The 24,299-nt window shown below is 33.0% G+C and overlaps 1 protein-coding gene across 4 annotated transcripts in view; it reads left to right on the plus strand.

Annotated features, from left to right (window-relative positions):
* LOC114324470 (uncharacterized) overlaps window positions 1-24,299 on the plus strand; it is a 56,844-nt gene that overhangs the window by 6,742 nt on the left and 25,803 nt on the right. For 3 of the 4 annotated variants that reach the window (XM_050645806.1, XM_050645648.1, XM_050645752.1), the window contains exons 2-4: window positions 2,596-3,183; window positions 12,647-12,826; window positions 22,153-22,287. In XM_050645806.1, the coding sequence (XP_050501763.1) occupies window positions 2,629-3,183; window positions 12,647-12,826; window positions 22,153-22,287 (870 nt within the window). In that variant the 5' untranslated portion in view covers window positions 2,596-2,628. The remainder of the gene's footprint in view (window positions 1-2,595; window positions 3,184-12,646; window positions 12,827-22,152; window positions 22,288-24,299) is intronic. The other variant, XM_050645711.1, reaches the window with a different exon arrangement.

Raw genomic sequence — 24,299 nt, forward strand, 5'->3', positions numbered from 1 at the left:
GTTACTGTAGCCTGGATATAGGAGCATGAGGGTCATAAAGGCAATGAAAAAGCAGATGAAATGGCCAAACAAAGCTTATTGTCATTATATGATATTATTGAGTCGTAACAGGTTGACTGCCATGGCGGGCATATACGCCCGCTACCTAATTCTCCGAGTATGCCCCGGCAGGCATATATGCCCGCTATGCCCTTGACTAAGATGTGTTTGGCATATGGGCCAATTTTTTTTATTTATATATGGGCAGTCAACCTGTTAACACAGCAAAATGTTAAAACAATCCTCAAATTACAAAATTTGTCAACATTAATAACAAGTATCTAGGAATTGGGAAAATTCTGTTTATTTTCTCTCGGAAGTGTTTAAAAAATATAAATATAGATTATCATGAGAAATCTTTGATCTGATCATTACATTGTGTGTGTTAACTTACGATAAAATAATTCTATATCAATAAGTAATTAGATTTAAAAATATTTTGATTAAAATAATTTCTATCTGCAATCTTCACAGAAACCTACATTATTTAATATTAAATAGCCTAATGAAAACAAAAATATTGTTGTTATAAATGGTTTAGAGATAATAAATCCCTATTTTTTTAATGCATAATAATAAACATAAATGTATGTTTATAAAATATTTCATCTTGTTGTTTAAACTTTAAAATGAAATGGGAAACTTTACAATATACAATCATAGGTCCACATTACTATGTTAAGTATCAAAATTGGGGTCTACATTTTACATTTATTTATTTATTTATTTACAGGAAACCCCCATTAACTGGTACAATACAAAGACAATAGTTAACTAGGTATATCCAAAGGTAAAAAACTCAAAAAGTAATTCTAATTCTGTCAGACTTACTGAATCTTAGATCATTGAGCGAACTAGTACATAGACTATTATAAAAAATATAATAATTTTAGACTGTTAAAACAAAAACATTTTAAACAAACTTGATACTATGTAATACAAGATAGGTACCTCTTTAGTTGATTCAAACTGTATTTAAATAAATCAATCTGCAGATTATTGGCCAAAGACATGCATCTGTCAAGAGGATTATTCACACCATAAGTTTTTCTGTGAAAGGGAATTCGAAAAGTTGGTTGTGGCCTTAAATGAAAAGTAACATTCTACGATATTAGAACTAACAATCTAACAACATTAACCAACTTAAATAAGAATAATAGTGAAAATTTATCTCTATGGATATCGGATGCTTAGTGGAATTAATGATATTTGTTGCTCAATCTCCATGTAATTATGATTAGCTATAGTAATCCCACATTTAAAAACACACACACTCTTAAGGTTCTATGTTGAACTCTTTCTAAATAAATCATGTGATTTTGAAAATATGGAGACCAAACTATTGAACAGTATTCCAAAATTGATCTGACCAAAGAACAATAAACAACCCTGACAGTATGAACTGAAAAGTGATGGCAATTTCTTAGAACAAAACCAAGCATTTTACTACTCTTTAATTGTTAATTTCTTATCAAATATGATTCCCAAGTCTTTGACAGTAGTAACATATTGAAGTAGTTGATTTATCATTGACATATGAAGACTTGTATTTGATTATTTTATGGGTAAAACTAATAAAACAACATTTTTTAACATTGAGATCAAGTTTATTAACTTGACACTATCTGTGTAATAGGTCTAAATCATTCTGTAAAAGCACCTGATCGTTTGGACCTTCAACAATCCTCCAAAGTTTTAAATCATCTGCAAGCATTAAACAGGGACTATGTATAAAACAATTAGTGATATCATTAACAAAGATGTTGAAAAGTAAAGGAGAACAATGTCGCCCTTGAGGAACACTCGAAGTAGCGAATATTGTTTCAGAGAGGTTGCCACCAATTTTAACATACTGAACCCGGCCAATTAGTAAACTTTGAAACCACAAGACAATCTGATGATGGAACCCGAACTTTTACAACTTTTGCAAAAGTATCCGATGGTCCACCTGTATTAAGTCTGTATTTTCATTCTTAGTACCTAAGCTAGAATCGTCAGAAAAAAGGTCTAGCTAGAGTATATATGTTTGCCAGGGTTTGCATAGTTTGTTTTGGTCTGTTATGATGATATTGTGTTTTATTTTTGAATAGTTATATTTTCTGAAGGATTTGTTATGTCTTGAAGTTTTTTTTGGAACTTAAAATAGTCATGTCTTGCAAGTACATAGGAATTGCTTCCTGGCAATTTTTAATTAAGTATCTCATTTATTCCTGGTCTTCTTTATTTTCTTTCGTTTATTTATTTCTTTGTATTCTCTTTCATTATCTTCAAATTTTATTCTTTCTTCCATCATGTCTAGAATTTCCTCTGCCATCCAACTTTTCTTTGCTTGTATTCTTTGGTACCGCAGAACATCTTGTGGTGAAGTCTTGTAGGTATACATATAGTATTTTTGGTACTTTTCTCATTGTTCTTCCATGCTGTCTTTTTCATTTTTTGCTGATATTGAATATTTATCTTCTACTTAGTTCCTTTTGTAATTTTTGCTAGTTGTATTATTTTTTTTACTCGTAAAGTTAATATCATGTTAAAATAATATATTTTACTTTGTTTCAGAACTTCCAAAGGTAATATCAATGTAGTCTGGAAATGGTGTGTAAGGAGGAAGTACTGCTATGGTTCAAGGACTTGGATAGTCACAATAGGATAGATTTGGTGTACGAGTTGTTAAATATGTGTTTACCATTCGAGGTACGTTTTTTCGGCTCCTGCATCGAAGAATTAGGAAGACTTACTTATCTAGAACTACGGGGACCCAGCATTACAGCCAATGACCTAGAGAAATTATCAAAGGATGGGTCCTTTACTCATGGTATATTAGACGAGAGCGTTCGGCATAGGTTGATAATTTACATGTCTCTGCTGTCGTCAAATAATTGCAGTGTAGCCAATTGGTTTTATCAAAATTTATTAAGGACAGACTCCATTGATGAGTATTTAAAAGAGAAGGGAAAGGAAGAAATGTTACATAATGAATTTTTGTTGTTGTTTACAATGGCGTTACATCATCCTGCATTTACGTATGAACAAAAACAGTTTTTTAATAAGGTGCTAATGAGTTTAATTGATATTAGGGAAAATAGGGTATCAGCCAAACACAGTGCACTAGGATATCCACCTGGATTTGGATATCCAACTCAAAAGGTAAGAAGTTTTATATATTCCTTACAATTGTTTATTACTGTTGGTGTCCCTATAGTCAACCAGCACCAGTGGTCATCCAGAAATTGTTTAACCTTCAAAATAACCATTCAATTTTAAAACACCTAGTGCCAGGTGGAGTGAGTGTATTATCGCCCCGATGTTTTTTTTTTGTACATTTAGGTATACAAATTTATTATTAAAATGATATAAAAGCGGTAGTATTTTAAGGTACTATAACTTTGAAGATACAATATTATGGATGCACAGTATTATTACATTTAGAACATTTGCTGTGATACTAGCAATTTTTCTTTGTTGGGCAAATATGGCACCTCCCTTTTCTTTCTGGTTGTGATGAATTCGGTTCTTCCACGGGTTCTTTTACATTGTGATGATCTTCCAGTTTTTACAATATCTAGTTTGGTCGCTTTTTCTTCTTTTTAAGTGCGGCTCTAAAAGCCGTTTGCCTAACAAAACGTCAAAAATTTTAACAAAAACGTCATTTTTTTGTTCAAATATTGACATTTCAGTCGATATTTCTGTTATTCCTGGGCTTTTATTGGTTTTTAGTTCCTTCATTTCATTTTCTATTTATTCCTCTGTATTTCTATTATTATGTGATCAACTTCAATTTCATGGATTCTTTCCTTTCTTCTCCGTTTTGTTTAACAGTTGTGTAAAGTAAGTTTGCCAATTTCTCATGATTTCCCGTAGTTCATTGACTAATATTTCTTCATCATTTTTTATGTATGGGTTATTTTTCTGAGATCCTCTTTCTATTTTTTCAGTTCCTCTTTATGAAATTTTTCTCTTTGAACATTCTCTTCATAGTTTTCCTCAATGCTCTGTATTCTTGTCCACTACTATCAATATTCTTTGTGTGAGCGGCCGTGGAGTAACGGCATATTCGCTGGCCTAATACGCCAGTGCATGCGGGTTCGAGCCCTTTTAAAGACAAACCATTTTTATTTCCAATAATGACACGAGCCGTCTCACCGTGCCTCGGAGAGCACGTTAAGCAGTCGGTCCCCCCGGGCTAGTGTACATCGGCACTAGTTACTTGAAACAGGGTTAAAGATGTAAATGGCGCCGCAACTGTCCGAAAGGATCTCCCCGGCAAAAATGCCATACGATACTATTATTATTAATATTCTTTGTTAAATTTGTGAGTATTACTTTTCTAAATGCTTGTGCTGCTTTGTGGCATTCCTCACCATATCATTCTTTTGTTTTGTGTTTTCTATTAGTTTTCAATAAGGTTACTTTAGTCATATTTAAAACTGCTTCTTTTATACTTTTCCACTCTTCATCCGGGTCTGATGTTTCTGGTTCTTCGTTCAGTCTGTTGGTTATTGATTATTCGTTCTTCGCATTTCTATGTACCCACTTAGGTATAGTTTAGTTCTTTTTGAGGGAATTTCTTTTTTATTTTGTGTTTTATTTTCTGGTCCTTCTTTTCTTCTTAAGGTGCCGTTCATTTCTGCGTAGGCATTCGCCGTACATTGTCTTGTCAGGTGAGATGATAGGTAGTCAGGATATTCTGTTTTTAACAGCATTACGAATAGACCAGGACTAATCTGTAAAAAAACGTGTATTTTTGGATGTGAGAGGTGGCATTCGGATTTTTGCAGATAAAGTTAGGTGAGACCTTCACTAATAATAATTGACTTATGCTCCTTCTCAAATATGCCCGGAACATTAATACAAAAATTAAAATATTTAAAAATTTCGAAAAACATCGATTTTTTCTGCTTTCTTTGCTTATAACTTTAAAACGGTTCGTTTTGGAACAAATTCGTAGGGAAATAAAATAAAGATAATTGAATTTTGTATGATATACGACTGGTCAAAAATGTCTTAAGGTATTACCTTTTCTGCAATATAGCAATAAATACAAAATAAGGGGGCAAAATACGCCTGTTGTTATTCAATGTTTCTTAACCACTTTGGTGGCACTTAGAACCTTAGTAATTCGCTTAGAAAATTCTTATAACTTACTTAAATGGTCTACCAAATTTCATTAAAATCGACCTAATAGATTTTGCATAATAAATTTGCAATATAAATGTTTTTAAAAAAGTTCAAATTTTTTAAAATCTTTCTGAACAAAAAGTAGACCATTTAGAAGTTGGCTAATTTTTTTACATATAAAGAGGTGCTCTACCTATCTAATACACTTTACATAATTAAAATCGGATTATTTAAGGGGCCTCAGCAATGTTTTAAAATTATAAACAATTTTTTGGCTTATAAACAAATAGCTTTGTTTAATAATAAAAAAATTAATTTTTAGCAATGCAAATGATTAAAACCGGTATAATTTTACTTAAACTTTCAAATGCTGTCAGCAGAATTGCTATTTTATTTTTTGTTAATCAAAAGTTATTCTGGTTCAAAAATTGCAATTTTTCGATTTTTTGAATGTTCCACCGCGTTTATCTCGAAAAAAGAACATTTTTTGCTTTTGAAACCCAAGAAATACAAAAAAATGTTTTATTATGCGAAAAGTCGATATTATGTAATTCCTCAAGTTCTTTGTTTATAACAATCTTATCGACATCCGGATCAACTGTTACCCAAAAAATTCGTGTTCTACGGGTCAAAATACATAAAAAACACTTGGGTAAGTCCATCTAAATAAAGGAGCCCGTAGCACCCCCTCCTGGACACAGGATTAATTTGTTTAAAAGCCAAAAAATTGTTTATAACTTTAAAACATTGCTGAGGCTGCTTAAATAATCCGATTTCAATTCTGTAAAGTGCATTAGATAGGTGGAGTGCTTCTTTATATGTAAAAAATTGACAAATCTTTGTATGTTTTAGTTTTTGTTCTGCAAGATTTTAAAAAAATTTAATTTTTTTAAAAAAGTTAAGATTGCAAAATTATTATGCAAAATCCAGTAAGTCAATTTTAATGAAATTTGGTGAACGGTATTAGCACATTACAAAAATTTTCTAAGCGAATTAGGAAGGTTCCAAGTGTAACCTAAGTGATGGAAAAACATTGAATAAGGACAGGCTTGTTTTGCCTCCTTATTTTATATTTATTGCTATTTTGCAGCAAGGGTGTTAAATTAAGACATTTTTAACCAATCGTATCTTATAGAAATTATCTTTGTTTTATTTCTATACGACTTTGTTCCAAAATGAATCGTTTTAAAGTTATAAGCAAAGAAAGTAGAAAAAAAAACGAAATTTTTTGAAATTTTTAAATATTTTATTTTTTTTTATTAATGTTTCGGGCATATTTGGGAAGGAGCATAAGTCAATTATTATTAACGAAATTATCACCTAACTTTATCTGCAAAAATCCGAATGCCACCTCTCACATCCACCTAAAAACAGATCCTTCGTGGTCTAGAAGCATTTGATAGCTGTGGATTCCTGTCATTGGCGAATATTACGCAGCCATGATATCTTTTTACGTCGTTTTCTGGTCGAATCAAAAAATAATTATTTATGTTTGATGTAGCTTTTATTTATGCGCACTTTTCCGTATTTCTCTTCTCATTCTTCTTTAAGAAGTCATATGTGAGGTATAATTAGGTGAGACACAATATCGTGTTTAAATACAATTTCAGTTACTTTCTATTTGACTGACAAAATTATAGCCTTCCATATAACAAACTGTATGACGTAAATGCGTTATCGTTATCATATAACGAATATTGGAACCCAAACCAAATTAAATTTAAAATTTAGGTAATATGTACTTTTTTGTCTACACAGTTTATCAGCTATTCGTCTTTTGTATGCAAATACTAGTTTTTTGCTCCTAGGTGAGAATTTAAAAATGGAAGGTAGATTTTAAATATAATAAAAGAAGATCACATTATGTTTAAGTAAAGTCATATGTTAAATTGTAAGAAAAAACAAAATATTTAAACAAATACTAATAATTCAGTTAATTTGTACTCTACGAATCCCCTAGTGGGAAAGTTTTGGGGTAGTTCTGATTTCTTTCATTATATATGGATTTTGGGCTGCTGAATCCAAATATGAGGTTTGCGGACAAAATTTCTTGTCGGAACATTGAAAAAATCGCGAAAAAAGCGAAAAATTTCAGCTTTTTTTGCTCAAATCTCGAAAACTATTAACTTTTAGTAAATGGTCTGTTAACAGAAATTAAAGTACTTAAAATTATCTACAAATATCACTATTTACTTTTTTTTTTTCAGACGAACCATTCGGTCTAAAGTGTAAGTTGAAAATTGCCAATTTTTAACAGTCTCGGCAAAACCCACTTTTTACATTCCAAAACTTTAGTTTTTATTAGAATGCTGTCATTTGATACATTTCTCCTAGTTTGCTGTACAAATAATAAATGTTAGTTCATAATATTAATATGGTATGTCTCTTCTCACAGCTTCCATTAATCCATTACATCCTAAAGTACCGAGAATGTCTCTGCTTTTCCCTTAGAGCCACAGAAGATCAGGCACAGATGGAGTCACAGTTTCAGTTGGTGTGAACATTCCCTTCGGATCTTGATTTCTGATAAACCTTGAGGTTTTGTCCTTTCAAAATGTATTAGTTGAACAGCTCTCTGACTTCCATAAACCTCAGGTGCGGGTTTAGTTTTTAGCCGAGGAATGGATTGGTTAGGAGCTATTCCATGTTTTGATGCAATACAAGAAATGCCACCCATGACGTAAAAAGTGTGGTATCCGTCGATTGTATGTACGTTAACCCTTTCTGTCCCAACGCTGCATATATATGTTTTTGAAAAAGTGGGCCTGTATTATTCCCAGCCGCTGTATATATACGTTCAAGGTGTTAAAGTCTCAATTTACCAAAGCCGAAAATATGCGTTGCTTATAAAATTTTAGAATCATTGGTGTCCCAATGCCGTAGAAATATGTCCGAAAAATGTTTCCGAAAATGTCCGAAATGATTATTGTTCCCAAAGCCTCAAAATGTTGGCACCTAAGACAGGTCATGCGGACCCATTGCCGTATATATTTGTTCACATATTTTAGATATATGCTATATTGTAGCACTGGTGGCAACGCTTATAGGTAACTGCTAGAAGGTACAACGTTTGTAGCCACAGAAAAGACAAGAAAAAAAAGAAGCGAATCGAGATACATGTGTGCAAGATGCGGAATCGGCCTTTGCGTAGTGTCATGTTTTGAGGAGTATCACACAAAAGAAAACTTTTAATGTTAATTTACATTACATTATTTTTTTAAGTTAGTTAGATTTTTTCAAGTTGGTTTTGCTCTCTGATGAGCACTTTTGAAAAGAAAACGTTTAAGTTGGTTAAAAAAACTCATTAAAAACATGTTTTGGTCATTTATTTGTTTATTTATATGCGACGTATATATAAGGCAATACCTAAGCATGAAAAAACCTTTGGGATTGAGGAACCAACATGCAAATTAAGGTCTGGCATAAAAAGGGTTAAAATCAGCGTTTTCGCATACTTGTTGTGTAAAGCACGGCTGGTCAATTTTCTGTGGATCGCCTGCGATTGCTGACACTTACAGATAAGCAACGCGCTTGCGCAAAGTCTTGTAGCGGCAGTAAGGCCCAGATAGTTGGTCTCACCATTCCTTGCAGGGTTGGCCGTTTACTCTACAAAAAGTACGGCTTAAGAAAATAGGTTGATGTAGTCTCCTCTTTGGGGTTTTGTTCATCCTATACAGAAGCTGTTCGCCTGGAAGTGTCAGCATTCGCAGGCGATCCGCAGAAAATTTACCTGCCGTGCTTTACACAGCAGGTGTACGATAACGCTGATTTTAACGTACATACAATCGACGAATACCACACGTTTCACGTCATATGTGGCATTTCTTGTATTGCACCAAAACATGCAGTAGCTCCTAATCAATCCATTCCTCGGATAAAAAATTTCACGGTAATTTCAAAATTTCACCCTGTATTATTCATAATACACCATACATGATATAGGTCGTTGAAATCAGGCCGTTAAGTAGCTTTTAATAATATAAAAATATAGAGGGTGTTCCATTAAAAATAAAGCTTATGAACTATACCAGGCTTGCGTGAATCATCATGTTTAAATTTAAATTTAGGTTTAAAGAGCCTACATTTATATATAAAAATGAACGGGTTTCAGCGTTTTTTAACATTTTTTTAAACAAGGACAGAAATAATTTTATTCCATAAGTGCCTTCCACCCTATATATAATACATGTATTATACACCCTGTATAATACATGTACTGACGATGAAATAAAGGTAACAATAAAATTGTAATGTGTTAAATGGTTAAAGGTTAGGGTTAAAGCTGCGATAGTCATGAAGCCCATCAGTTATATTTTTTTATTACTTAAGTTCTCTTATTCATTAATTATATTTATGATCACACCTCCTAAGGACTATTCAAATCTAACTATGAATATAATATTTTTGATAAAAGTGTAACAAATTATAAGTAAAATTCACCTTAAACACAAAAATAAACAGTGATTACTATACGACAACACTGAATATAATGCTGATCTACTCACAGAGTGACGTAGCTACGTTGGCCCCGCCTACCTACTCCGTCATATCTTCTGTAATTGTATCATGCAGTATATATGTACTACATTCGCTCTCGCGAGATTTTTTTTACGTCTATTACGCCAGATCATCCATTTCATAAGTCCATATTTGGAATAGTTTCATATTTTTTTGCTAATTTTTTGCTAATTTATTACCACAAAAACAAATTTTTTGCTCCACCCCTAACCGAGAAACAATGGTTGATGTAGCGTAATATTACGTCACATCAACGATAGCCATATCTCGCGAACCTAAAGAGCTAGAAAATCGTACTACGCGGCATATTTTTTTGCTAATTTATTGCTGTCGATCTGCATATGCAACATACCCCAACACCACCCCTGCTTCCCTTACAGCTAAACAACACCCCCAAAAAACAACGAAAAATCTTGAAAAATGATTTTTGTGATATAGTTGACGGTTGATATTTAATTGCAAATTTTTTGCTGTCATTAGCCGCAAAAAACAATTTTTTTGCTCCACCCCTAACCGAGAAACAATGGTTGATGTAGCGTAATATTACGTCACATCAACGATAGCCATATCTCGCGAACCTAAAGAGCTAGAAAATCGTACGACGCGGCATATTTTTTTGCTAATTTATTGCTGTCGATCTGAATATGCAACATACCCCAAAACCACCCCTGCTTCCCTTACAGCTAAACAACACCCCCAAAAAACAACGAAAAATCTTGAAAAATGATTTTTGTGATATAGTTGACGATTGATATTTAATTGCTTATTTTTTGCTGTCATTAGCCGTAAAAAACAATTTTTTTGCTCCACCCCTAACTGAGAAACAATGGTTGATGTAGCTTAATATTATGTCACATCATCGATAGCCATATCTCGCGAACCTAAATAGCTAGAAAATCGTACGACACGGCATATTTTTTTGCTAATTTATTGCTATCTGAATATGCAACATACCCCAAAACCACCCCTGCTTCCCTTACAGCTAAACAACACCCCCAAAAAACAAAGAAAAATCTTGAAAAATGATTTTTGTGATATAGTTGACGGTTGATATTTAATTGCTAATTTTTTGCTGTCATTAGCCGTAAAAAACAATTTTTTTGCTCCACCCCTAACTGACAAACAATGGTTGATGTAGCTTAATATTATGTCACATCATCGATAGCCATATCTCGCGAACCTAAAGAGCTAGAAAATCGTACGACGCGGCATATTTTTTTGCTAATTTATTAAGCTGTAAGGGAAGCAGGGGTGGTTTTGGGGTATGTTGCGTATGCAGATCGACAGCAATAAATTAGCAAAAAAATATGCCGCGTCGTACGATTTTCTAGCTCTTTAGGTTCGCGAGATATGGCTATCGTTGATGTGACGTAATATTAAGCTACATCAACCATTGTTTCTCAGTTAGGGGTGGAGCAAAAAAATTGTTTTTTGCGGCTAATGACAGCAAAAAATTAGCAATTAAATATCAACCGTCAACTATATCACAAAAATCATTTTTCAAGATTTTTCTTTGTTTTTTGGGGGTGTTGTTTAGCTGTAAGGGAAGCAGGGGTGGTGTTGGGGTATGTTGCATATGCAGATCGACAGCAATAAATTAGCAAAAAAATATGCCGCGTCGTACGATTTTCTAGCTCTTTAGGTTCGCGAGATATGGCTATCGATGAGGTGACATAATATTAAGCTACATCAACCATTGTTTGTCAGTTAGGGGTGGAGCAAAAAAATTGTTTTTTACGGCTAATGACAGCAAAAAATTAGCAATTAAATCTCAACCGTCAACTATATCACAAAAATCATTTTTCAAGATTTTTCGTTGTTTTTTGGGGGTGTTGTTTAGCTGTAAGGGAAGCAGGGGTGGTTTTGGGGTATGTTGCATATTCAGATAGCAATAAATTAGCAAAAAAATATGCCGCGTCGTACGATTTTCTAGCTATTTAGGTTCGCGAGATATGGCTATCGATGATGTGACATAATATTAAGCTACATCAACCATTGTTTCTCGGTTAGGGGTGGAGCAAAAAAATTGTTTTTTGCGGCTAATGACAGCAAAAAATTAGCAATTAAATATCAACCGTCAACTATATCACAAAAATCATTTTTCAAGATTTTTCGTTGTTTTTTGGGGGTGTTGTTTAGCTGTAAGGGAAGCAGGGGTGGTTTTGGGGTATGTTGCATATTCAGATCGACAGCAATAAATTAGCAAAAAAATATGCCGCGTCGTACGATTTTCGAGCTCTTTAGGTTCGCGAGATATGGCTATCGTTGATGTGACGTAATATTACGCTACATCAACCATTGTTTCTCGGTTAGGGGTGGAGCAAAAAAATTGTTTTTGTGGTAATAAATTAGCAAAAAATTAGCAAAAAAATATGAAACTATTCCAAATATAGACTTATGAAATGGATGATCTGGCGTAATAGACGTATTTTTTTTTGGCACATTCGGAATAGGAAACATACAACACAAAAATTCATACCTCACACTATTAACTGCTAAAATCAACTTAATCTTTCATTAAAAAAAGAAGAATAGTGGGAAAGAAATAGTGGAAGTGTCAAAATTTTGTGAAGTTTATTTCTACAAAATATTTTTATTTTGTACAATAAATAATTTTCTCATTTGTTATCAATACATAATGGTGCAAATAAATAATTATTGATTGGCCTAAGGTTTATGTTATTTTATGTCTGTTTACTATTAATAATATTGGATATGAGCAGGTGCGTTGGTTTTGTAGTAATTTCCAGTCACTTCTGACAATTGAACTTTTCAAAAAAAGAAATTACTGACGTCAGTGTCAAAGTGAATCTCGTTAGAGCGAATTAAGTTTACCTACCATTTCTCAAGTGTCTTCTGGATACCACGTTTCTTTACACAAACACTTTATAAAAAAATGTATCAACTATCAGAGAATACAAATTGAAATATAATTTTGAAATGTGTCAAATACTATTTATTTTTGTTTTAACAGTCAATGGAGATTCCGGTGATTCCCGTAAAGACTGCTCCTACAACATGCGGCGACTCACCTGCGATATTTCATCAACCACCTGGTCTGTCCCACCTACCCCCGCCACCAGCGAATTTTGATTTTAACAACATTTCTATGTGGAATAGGCCAGGGTTCCCTTATGGTGCTCCGGAGGTGAGTGTATGTATTCATTTTTTTTACTAATCCTAACGTAGATTTGTTAATATAATACATAGTCCATCCACTGTTGTATTAAAAATACGTATAGTCCATTGAAAAGTTACATTTTTCAGAGGACTTTTAACTTTTTTTATGTGTAACTCTAATTTGTGTCACTTTTGTCCCTTCGCCGCCATCTTGGAAAAAGGAGTGCAAAATGTTTATGCCTTGTATCTCATTCCGAGTTTCGACCAACAATGTATATTAAACTTAAACATTTCGATATAATAATAATTTTTAACAATTATTGTAAGTATATTAAAAATCGTTTAAACATAAATAGAAATTTTGATGTCAAATCACTACAATTCTACAGGGTGTGGATATTGCTACGAAATTAACAAAAAAAAGTAAATATCTTTTAAACTACCTCGTCTAAAATTACAAAACCCTATATTTTAAGACAGAAGCCATCGAGGAGAATCCAAAAATGTAAAAATATACAGGGTGTTCCATTTAAAAAACATAAGTTTGTGTCACCCTTTTTTTCACGACAAACGAGTAATTGGACTTCCCCGCACTTATTTTGTATATGTCTACGTATTGGGACCAACGAACTGTCAACACTGATGGAATGGCCCCGTCCCATTCAAACAGTGAAGCGAGATAGCCTGCAACATACAAGGGAGAGGTCCTAGAGAGACAGAAAATTTTTCAGGTAAAATTTGCTACAACTACCACCAGAGTTGCCAGATGTGATTTTATAAATCCCCCACTTAGAAACTGAAATTCCCTCAAATTGAAGCTCAAACCACCCAAATTTAAATTTTTTCCGCATTTTCATAAATTAGTAGTCAAATGTAGAGAACAGTAAACAAACATTATACTACTTATCAACAGAGGGCCCTGGAAATAATTCATAGGTCCTATCTTCTTCTATTATATGAGAGTATAATATACAGTTCTCTGTGTACATTCGCAAATTTAATTTCCCATGACCCCTTAAAATTTTCCATAATTTTCACCCCAAAAAATCTCCCAACCATTTCTGCTTAGAGAAGTTCCCCTATATGCTTTTAAATTACCCCAAAACTGTGGGAAAATACCCCAATCTGGCAACCCTGACGTACCTGACTAGCACTGTCAAATTATTTGTTTACAAAAGATGGCGATTATCTTCCCTCCTTTACCTGATTATCTTCTATCTCATCCTGAAGGCATTAAATTCGCTTCATGGCGATTCCATCAGTGTTGACAGTTCGTTGATCGGGACCGTGCAAGTTCGGAAAAGCGACACCTGGTTTTATAGCTCAGCAACTTTTTTCGCACATTTAATTATATTGGCCAATTATATTAGTCCTGGTTGCAGGACAGTTGTCAAGGCCGTAGCACAAAAAAAATTATAAGAAGAAAAAGTAAGATGAGGTTATGTTATTAAAAGGTAAACAATTGTATGTAGTAAATAAAATTAGTTATTAAAATGCAGTACTGCAAGCAAAATACAATTAATTAAATTTATTTTATATAATAATTGCATATCATATCAATATTGTGGAGCAACATATAATTTTTCTTCTTCAATGACAGTAGGTATGCAATATACGTCAATTTGACAATTTCAATTGACAATATGAATTATTTAAGAAAGTTGCAAGATTTCTCCGCTATTCGAGCACGATCGTTTCTCGCATCCCCTCCAAGTACTTACACACCGCGAATATCCTTCCCTGTATATGTCTATAATTTAGTTTGTATCTTTTTTGCTTTTAAATCAGTTTTGAAGTCAATATTCACGAAAACTATTTACTTGTATAATTCTCCTTTCGATTTAATACTACTTTATTTAAACCAAATTGTTTACCTGTTTTACTACGATTTATAAATAAATGATACACTTATTAAACACTAGAATTATTATTAGTTAGACATACTTCCGCCCGGATATGTTTATGCAAGTCAGTGATTCTGTAATTAACCGTTAAAAATACTACATCGCGTGGGGATTTTTACATCAATATTATTATTCTTTTGTGTAAGGTCATTATTTACAAAAGACGGCGTAAAATAGAAGTTATGTGCAATGCTGTGAATTTGAATATCGTTAATGTCAATAGATCGTCAATAAATTTAGGTGACTAGGTATTGATAAAAAAGATCAAGCAAGTCATTCAAGGGCCGAAGATGGGCCCGTTCGATGTTGCTGCGCGATATTTTACAGCTCATTCTGGCCATCCACTACACTCACTGTGGGACCCATTTTCGCGCTTCATTTTACTGCTCTTACAGCGCTGTAAATTGTCGCTTGTTTGGCCGTAGCCTAAGAGCAGTAAAATAAAGCGCGAAAATGGGTTCCACGGTGAGTGTAGTCACAACATAGAAAACACAACAGCAGTGACACACTATTAGAAGGCGGGAAAAGTTCGCGCACTATTACCGCGCAGACATCGGCCATCATTCACGTGCACCAGACAGTGTAGCAAATCGGCAGTGTTGCCGATTTGTACCTAATTATCAGATTTACTTAATTTTTATGACATTCTGATAATAAATATTTTTAACATAATTTTATACGTACAAAATATTGGCAATGAATGGCGATTGTATTGTTAATATTTTGCAGAAATTCCAGAAAATATTCAAAAAAAATCTCTTACTGGTATAAAGTTAGTGCATTAACTGATACTGCAGCAGTGCAGAAATAAAAAAATCACGTTGTCTTAGATATCCTTGTTTGTCCACGTTCAAATGCGATCTGTGAGCAAATATTAAATTATTTTTAGCAAGTGAAAGAGTAAAAGAATGTTACTCCTTTCAAACAGACAAAAAAATGTTAAATTATTTTAATCACATATTTTTGAAATTTTATTTGAAAGCGTTCCAGATGTATCTAAATTAGTTTTATTGTAGTACCTATATATTGCATATATTTTGTTACAAGTATTTTTTAATCACATATTTTTGAAATTTTATTTGAAAGCGTTCCAGATGTATCTAAATTAGTTTTATTATAGTATATGATAGTACACATATTTTGTTACAAGTATTTTTGAATTAACAAGTTAAGTTGAATAACATAACTTTTTTCTTAATGTATTTTTATTATCCTTAGAAACTGCCAACACAAAAAATTTTAACATAATTTTTGGCAAAATCTGATCATTTTAGCAGTGGCTTAATATAATTTCAAATTGATCGTTTCCCTTTCGGAATGTGATCGTTTCCCTTTCGTTTTCTATATTCGTCGTCTGCTGTCTTATTAATTGAAAAAGTCGCAGATTAAGGATGTACCAGTAAGAACTTTCAACGCGAAAAGTCTCAGGTTTAAATTACTATGTACCATTTTAGTTTTTATTAAATTGGTGGATTCTGCATCTGAGACTCTTCAATTTGTTATGAGATGTCGCTGTATCGCGTCTAATGGGAAGTTTGAATTATTTTTCAGATTCCCTTTAAAATGATAGTGGAGCTATTTTTCGATTCAGAGGTGTGCACGCTAATAAAAGCTACTGAAGACGCCTGAAATGGTAGAAACAGCCTGTCTAGCTGGTGTGCAACCCTCTGAATCGAAAACAAGCAAAACTATCATTTATTATATTATAATATAATTTCATATAGGGACATCGGCAACACTGATGAACGAACACATCACATCACCACTGAGATGTACACTTGTGTACACTCGATCAATGTCGGCTCCGTACTTTTTAACTTCAAAGGCGGCATCGTAGTGTGTCCTTGTTGGTTTGGTTTATTATGCTGTGGTGTAGTGGATGGTCAGACTGAGCTGTAAAATATCGCGCAGCAATATCGAACGGACCCATCTTCGGCGTCGTGTCGCAAACGAATGGATCTTCCGCGGCTACTGCCGCTTCATTTTACTGCTCTTACAGCGCTGTTAATTGTCGCTTGTTTGGCCGTAGCCTAAGACCAGTAAAATGAAGCGAGAAAAATGGGTCCTATCCTATGTTGCTATGTTGCTGCGCGATATATTACAGCTCAGTCTGGCCATCCATTACACTCTCCGCGAGACCCATTTTTCGCGTTTCATATTACTGCTCTTACAGCGCTGTAAATTGTCGCTCGTCTGGCTGTAGCCTTAAGAGTATGCTTATTCTTGAAAATATTAATATGAAATACATACAACCCGACAAGCGAGAACTGGCGGCCGACCTTCTCGTATTGTGTATTTCTCGCTGTGTTTTTTGCTCAAGGTCACACGCCAGCTCTAGCTTGTCGGATTGTACTAACGTTAAAATCGATTCTGTATAAGACAAACATGTAGATAAATGTTTAAAATTTATCTACAGGGAAATGATGAAATCTACGCAGTGGAAAAGGCAAACAAATAAAATTGTTTGTCTTATGCGTAGGCAGTACGTGACTCTATCCAAGACGTAGGCACAATATTGTGATAATAATATACTCATAGGCGCTAAATGTTGCCAAATCTGTCAGTTAAGTTCTATTTCTTGTTATAGATAATTAATCGATTTTAGTAGTTCCAATGCGACACAAAATCTAGCCATGGGATAAAAAAGTTTATCTGAAGATAGTGTATTTTTTTGTTCTTCTTAATGGCGGTACAGACTCGTTTTTGTAATATTTTATTTAATTATAGAGTATCTTCCACATACTAACATATTTCTCAAATTGGGCTTTGTACCGCCATTCTTTACTATATTACGAATATGTGTGGCTAATATCTCAACAAAATATTCAAAATTAAAGCTGCAATCTTGGAACGCGTTTTCCGTCTCGATGACGCGCTGATGTAGCCTCTTAATAACAAACTAATTCTTAATGGTAAATAATGACAGTTATTAATTTATTTTGCCATTTTGTGTACATAAAGTTCTATCTATTATTATGCTCTGTATTTTCTCTCTGTTATGAGATTGATCAGCATCTCATTAATTCGATTAATTATTTTAATTGCTACTCATGAAAACAAAACCAAATTTAATAAAACTTTCCAATAAAAAATATTCTCAGGGCTAAAATTGATTTTAATGTATTACCTGTAGTTTGTGACTTCTAGTATTTCTCTTTGCTTACTTTAACCAGGACAAAACAGGGAAAATAAATATACTCAAAATCATATAAATTGTACAATATGTACAACTATTATTTATTTATATACTATACCATAAATATAAGAGTCAAAAAGTATGCTAAACTTTATTCTGTTGTAAAAATTTCTTATCTAATAAAAAAAAACTTTAATTCTACTATCTCCTTTTTTTTAACCAAAATTCATTCAAATGATTCGGTAGACTGTTCTTATTATTATATATAAAAAAAAATTTAATTTTCACTTTTTAAATAGATTACTTATATCTTCTATGAATTTATGAATGAATAAATTATGCTGTAAAACTGTTAAGTTGACAAAAAACAAATATGGTATGTAATATAAAACAACTCTCTCTTTTCACAAATAATCTGACTAACCTTTTCTATCTTCTTTACTTCTTCTCATGGATTGTGTTGTCCTCGGTTCTCTCACAACGTGCTCCTCTGATGCTGCGACTGTCTTTCTCCTTCAAACTGTTTCACAAACAAAAACAGCACTCGCTCGAATTCTCTCCTCAATTAAATCTCTGACTCGATACAAACAATATCAATCTTTATAATTCCAAGATTTCTTCTCTCAGCTCGATATCTCGTGCAAAGTTGATATAAACCGGCTACTCGCTCCAGACAGAAACTGGAATCTATTCGTACACAAGGAGATTGTACTTCTCGACTTGATCACGATTTCGTCTCAAACACGAATCTGCTTACACGGCCACCAAATTAACTACTTTACACAAAAATACTACTTTTCAAGCTGAACTGGTTCCTTCCGATGTTAATTACACAGTGAATTCTTTTTCCCTCATCAATCCGAAAGTCAACTACTCTATTCTCCTTCCATCGCACAGTGGTTCCAAATGCCGAAAACGTGGTCATGAACCTTTAAAAGCGTATATTGTTTATACATTTCGGAATTACTTTCGTTCTTAAGGATTTTTGGCATCGCTGATTACGAATCTGACATTATTTTTTCTGAAAAACAAAATGGCAGATCCAACATGGCGGAAAGAAATTGAAAGTATCCATCAAAACTCAAATTTTTTTGTCAAATTTGGTAATTTAAGGTCGTTGATTACAAATCTAACATTACTTTTTATTAAAACAAAATGGCGGATCCAATACAGCCGAACGAATTTGGAAAATTTTATTTTAAATGCATATGTGTTTAAAAATTTATATTATAAGGGGTTTTTAAAATTGCTGATCACCAATATATTTTGATTATGAAGTACAATATTCAGAACCTATTACTTATGTACAACCACCCATAAATACTCCACAATCGCCAGAATTATGTAATATGCGTCATTTTCCACTTTTGTATTCAAACAACTGCCAGCAATGCATAGGCAGTTATAGGCAGCTAAACCAAAGTGATTATGTATCTTCTTACAATATATTTTAAGACTAATGAACATTAGTCGCAGAATTATGCAGAATTTTGTACTTTTTGAATGCATCTTTACAAAATTTTGATTATTTCAAGTATATTTTCACTATTTATGTAGTAACAAATTTAAGGCATTTATTGTTACTAAAACTTAAGTTAACTTACGTCTTACATTACTACATATTTAAAAAAGAAGAATCTGCTTTACAGCGATAAAATTGATAAACCACAAAACGTTTTACAGCGTTTTCAATATACGCGTTCTTTTAGACTTTCTCTGCCGGCCAAAATAACCTCGGACATGGCTCACTTGTTCCTGAGCTGTGAACCACAATACATCCAGTCTGATCCGTATACCTGCGTATTACGACTTTACGATAGTATGAGAAAACAACTGTAAACATGAAAATCCCTAAATAGGGACTTTTTTCTTCGCCTCATGACCACGTTTTCAGCATTTGGAACCACTGTGCATCGGTCTCCTCGCCAATCACAAGCATTCTCCATACATCATATCCCTACTTTTTTTCTTAAGAACAAATTTACAGTACTGTATACAAATTTCATGTCTTGTCAATTTCCAGGAGATATTATGATTAAATTTTACTTACATTCTAAAAAAACCCTCTATTCTAAACTAAACAAATTGTTTACCATCGTTTCTTTCTAGGAAACCATTTAGAAACATTGTATATTGTCCATTCCAAAGCGGCACATTAACTTTCTAAAACTACCGTTTTTTAGTTCATTGTTTTGAAATGTATTAATCCGTTCGTAGAAACTTTACCACTAGACTTTCACTCTTCCACGAAACACTGCTTACGGCTAAATTATTTTATTTACAATTTTTGGTCATGCACAGGGCGATGAAATTTTACGATCTCGTGGTCTTTGACATAAAATTAATCAATCATACAGAAGTAAAAACTTCGTTTGTACAATGGTATAAAAAAGGTTTATTAAAAAAAAACTTTTTTATACCATTGTACAAACCAAGTTTTTACTTGTTCTGTATGATTTTTAATTATGGTATACAGCCAGCCGCTGGGATTTTCCCATTGATTTTGATAAAATTACTTCTCTAGATTTTCCCCATAAAAATTATATAACACTATTTTATTTATTTATTTATTTATTTATAGTATTATACAATTGACCTGGCCTCTTGTGACTAATCCAGGTCGTTTCCTGATGGGATTACAGTAGTTTATTGCAATATTATTATTTTAAGAATTTTTTCTGTTTGACTAATTAACAATAGCCCTAATCTACTACTAATTATGAAAACTACAAAGTGTAAACAATTCTAATAAACAAATAACAGCAACTAAACAAAAACTAATAAACAAAAGATAAATTATTACTTTTTTTTAACATATAATTTTTATAAAAGTGCTCTCATTTCTCATTCTCAGATGAGAAATGCCAGCACTATTCATCTAAAAATAGTCACGAATAATTTTAAGTGCAGGTCTAATCGACATTATGATATTCTCAATGGTATTTCGGTGAGCCTCAGACCATTGAGTTTTAAAATTTCAGGTTTTTAGTTTAATTTTTTTTTTGTTTGATTAATATTTTTTTTTTGATTTTTGATTTATTTTATTTCATTTTATATTTGATATTAATTTTTAATTATTTATTATATAAATATTTATTTAATTATTCCAATATTTTATTTTATATTTTTATATGTAATTTTAATTTTTTTTTGTATAATTTCTTATTCAAATTCATAGAGGTTGGATATTATTTACTTGATTTCTTCTTCGTCTAATATTATATAATTCTAATTGTTTCTTTGATATTATGTCCGCTAAATTATTTAGTGTATTAAATAATTCTTCATTTTGTATTATATTTTCTATATTTATGCCAACAAGGTCTCTTCTCATTCTTTGTAATTCTTGTGTATTTGTTTGTCTTTCGCAAATAAATACTATGTGTTCTGGTGTGCCTATTTCTCCACATTCACAATATTGATTGTCTTTTAAGTTAAATCTATGTAGGTATGTAGGGTACGGACCGTGCCCTGTAAGAAAATGGATTAATCCTTTTTTTGGGTTAAAATAATTTGGTATATTATTTAAATTTGGAATAAAATTATAGAGACGTCTTGCTTTAGGGGAATTATCCCATTCGTTTTGCCATTTTCTATTTAATATTTCTTCTAATTCTCTTTTTGTTCTGATTTCTATTCCCATTAATTGTATTATTTTTTCATAATTTTCTTTTCTTTGCCAATATCTGCATGCACGTTTTTGTGTTTCCAAGTGCATGGGCATTACACCAGTCAATACTGTTAAAGCTGATGTTGCTGTAGTACTGAAGGCTCCTGTCATTCTAACAAGGAAACCTCTTTGTGCTTTATTCAGTTTTTCAATATTTGTATTATTCTGTGTGCCCATACACTTGCACCGTACCCTACAATTGAGGCAAGTATCGTACTCAGGTATACGCGCATATGCTGGAACGGAATTCTATACTCCCTTTGTGCTAGGCTTGCAATGCAATGCATGACTTTCGCTGCCTTCTCACAGACGCTATTTATATGGTTTGTAAAGAGTCTTGGTTCATCGATTATGATACCAAGATATCTAGTTATTTTTGTTCTTTTTATTGCTTTCCCCCTTATTTGTATACTTGGATTTCTTTCAAGTCTTCCCTTTATAAGGCTATATGTTGTTTTTGTTTCTGATATAGTTAGTTTAACTTTTTTCATCCATTCATTTATATTTTCAAGTACTCCATTTGATTTTATTTCTAGTTCTCTTCTTGAATTAGCATCAATATAACACTATATACCACATTGGATGGATTAGTTTTTGAAAATAGAATCAAACTAATAGCATATCCGGTAATATATATTTAAACATTTCAGGTCCCGCCTTTCCCAGCACCAACAATTTCGCCACTAGTCAGCCAAGCAGCTTCACCCAGTCAAAGCCGAAGCACATCACCACATCGGACACCTATAGTGAGACCACCCCCACCACCGCCTCCCGGGGGAATACAGGTAACGTTTTCCTTAAAATTTTCAACTAGCCACTTCCAAGAAGAGCTATTCCCAAAGAAACTATGTACTTCGATCTATAAAACAGTCGATTTCCTCAAAAAAGAAACAGGAAATAACAGCCTGATTCGATTCGAGGTCACTTCCAAGTGAGGAGTTTGACTATGGAGATTACGGTACACCTTCACTTTGCTAGCCGGAGTCCCACAGGGCTCAATTATTATAGCGCCGATATTATACCCAATCTACAACAGCCACCTTCCTCTGCCCATTAATAGATCTGACTCCATCCTGTTATATGCTGATAACACTGCACTATTCTTCGCGGGTACCGCCTACCGCACGGTAGGAGGCGGTCTGTATTCGACAAAACACAAGCTCAAATTGATAATATTGTCAAATGGTGCAACAAATGGAGAGTTATAGACGGAGAGGCAGCTCCGAAAAATCTCTCTGAATTTACTAAAACTAGTTTTTTCACAGTTTTACCGTGTTTGTGTAGAGAACCATACTGCGGTCGGTCAAGCGAAACGTAGAATAGGTGGTACTGACAGCTTGTCAAAGTTGCTTACCTGCGGAGGTAATTAAATCCATTTACTAAGGCTGAAAATCAGTACACACATTCTAAATTGAATATAAATAAAAGTTATTATAGTCGGTCAGCTGTATGACGGGACAGAGGCGGTCGGTCGGCCCCAATGAATGTACAGGGTTATTCACTATATTTTGACCCCCTTGTAAAGTGCTTTATTTACAGAATTAGAAAAAAATGTAAAATACAAAAGTTATTCGATTTGTAAATTATGATTTTTTGACATATATATATATATATATATATATATATATATATATATATATATATATATATATATATATATATATATATATATATATATCGTACTAGTGACGTCATCCATCTGTGCGTGATGATGTAATCGACTATTTTTTTAATGAGAATAGGGGTCGTGTGCTAGCTCATTTGAAAGGTTCTTCAATTCTCTATACAGACTATAAACATTAAGATCATTATTTATACAGGGTTCCCAAAAATTTTTTTTGAATTATTAATTAAACAATTAATTTAATTAAAAATTTTTTTGGACACCCTCTATAATTAATCATGTTAATGTTTATATTACTGAATAGGGAATTGAATAACCTTTCAAATGAGCTAGCACTCGACCCCTATTCCCATTTAAAAAAATAGTCGATTACGTCATCCCGCCCAAACGGATGACATCACTAGTACGATATATATGTCAATAAATCATAATTTAAAAATCGAATAACATTTGTATTTTATATTTTTTTCTAATTCTGTAAATAAAGCAGTTTACAAGGGGGTCAAAATATAGTGAATAACCCTGTACATTCACTGGGGCCGACCGACCGGCTCTGTCCCGTCATACAGCTGACCGACTATAATAACTTTTATTTATATTTAATTTAGAATGTGTGTACTGATTTTCAGCCTTAGTAAATGGATTTAATTACCTTCGTAGGAAAGCAACTTTGATACCCTCTCAATAACCCCTGTTCTACGTTTCGCTTGACCGACCGCAGTATGTTTCTCTACACAATCACAGTAATCAACTGTGAAAAATCTAGCTTTAGTAAATTCAAAGAGATTTTTCAGCGCTGCCTCTTGGACTATTAGGGTTAACGTTGATAAGACGCAGTTAATCTTATTCAGACATCCTAAAACATCCCATTACTTGAGGATGAAAACCAAATAGTAATCCATGGAAAAAGGCTTGACTTCAGACCGTCGCGTCGGTGTTCTATTTGGGCGTAGAATTCAGAAAATTGTCCAACTGCAAATCTGACATCAAGAACACCCTTAGTAGGGCAAGAAAAAGGTCAATCTACTAGCAGCCCTGTATGATATACTAGGGAACACTCTCCCGCATACTTTCCTGAACACGTACAAAACATATATCAGACCAATTATTATTGCTGAGTAAAGAGCCAGCCTGTACGCGATACTCAACAAACGTCACGAAAGAAAAAATGTG

Source organism: Diabrotica virgifera, chromosome 1 (assembly GCF_917563875.1).
Source record: "Diabrotica virgifera virgifera chromosome 1, PGI_DIABVI_V3a".
Classification (NCBI taxonomy): domain Eukaryota; kingdom Metazoa; phylum Arthropoda; class Insecta; order Coleoptera; family Chrysomelidae; genus Diabrotica; species Diabrotica virgifera.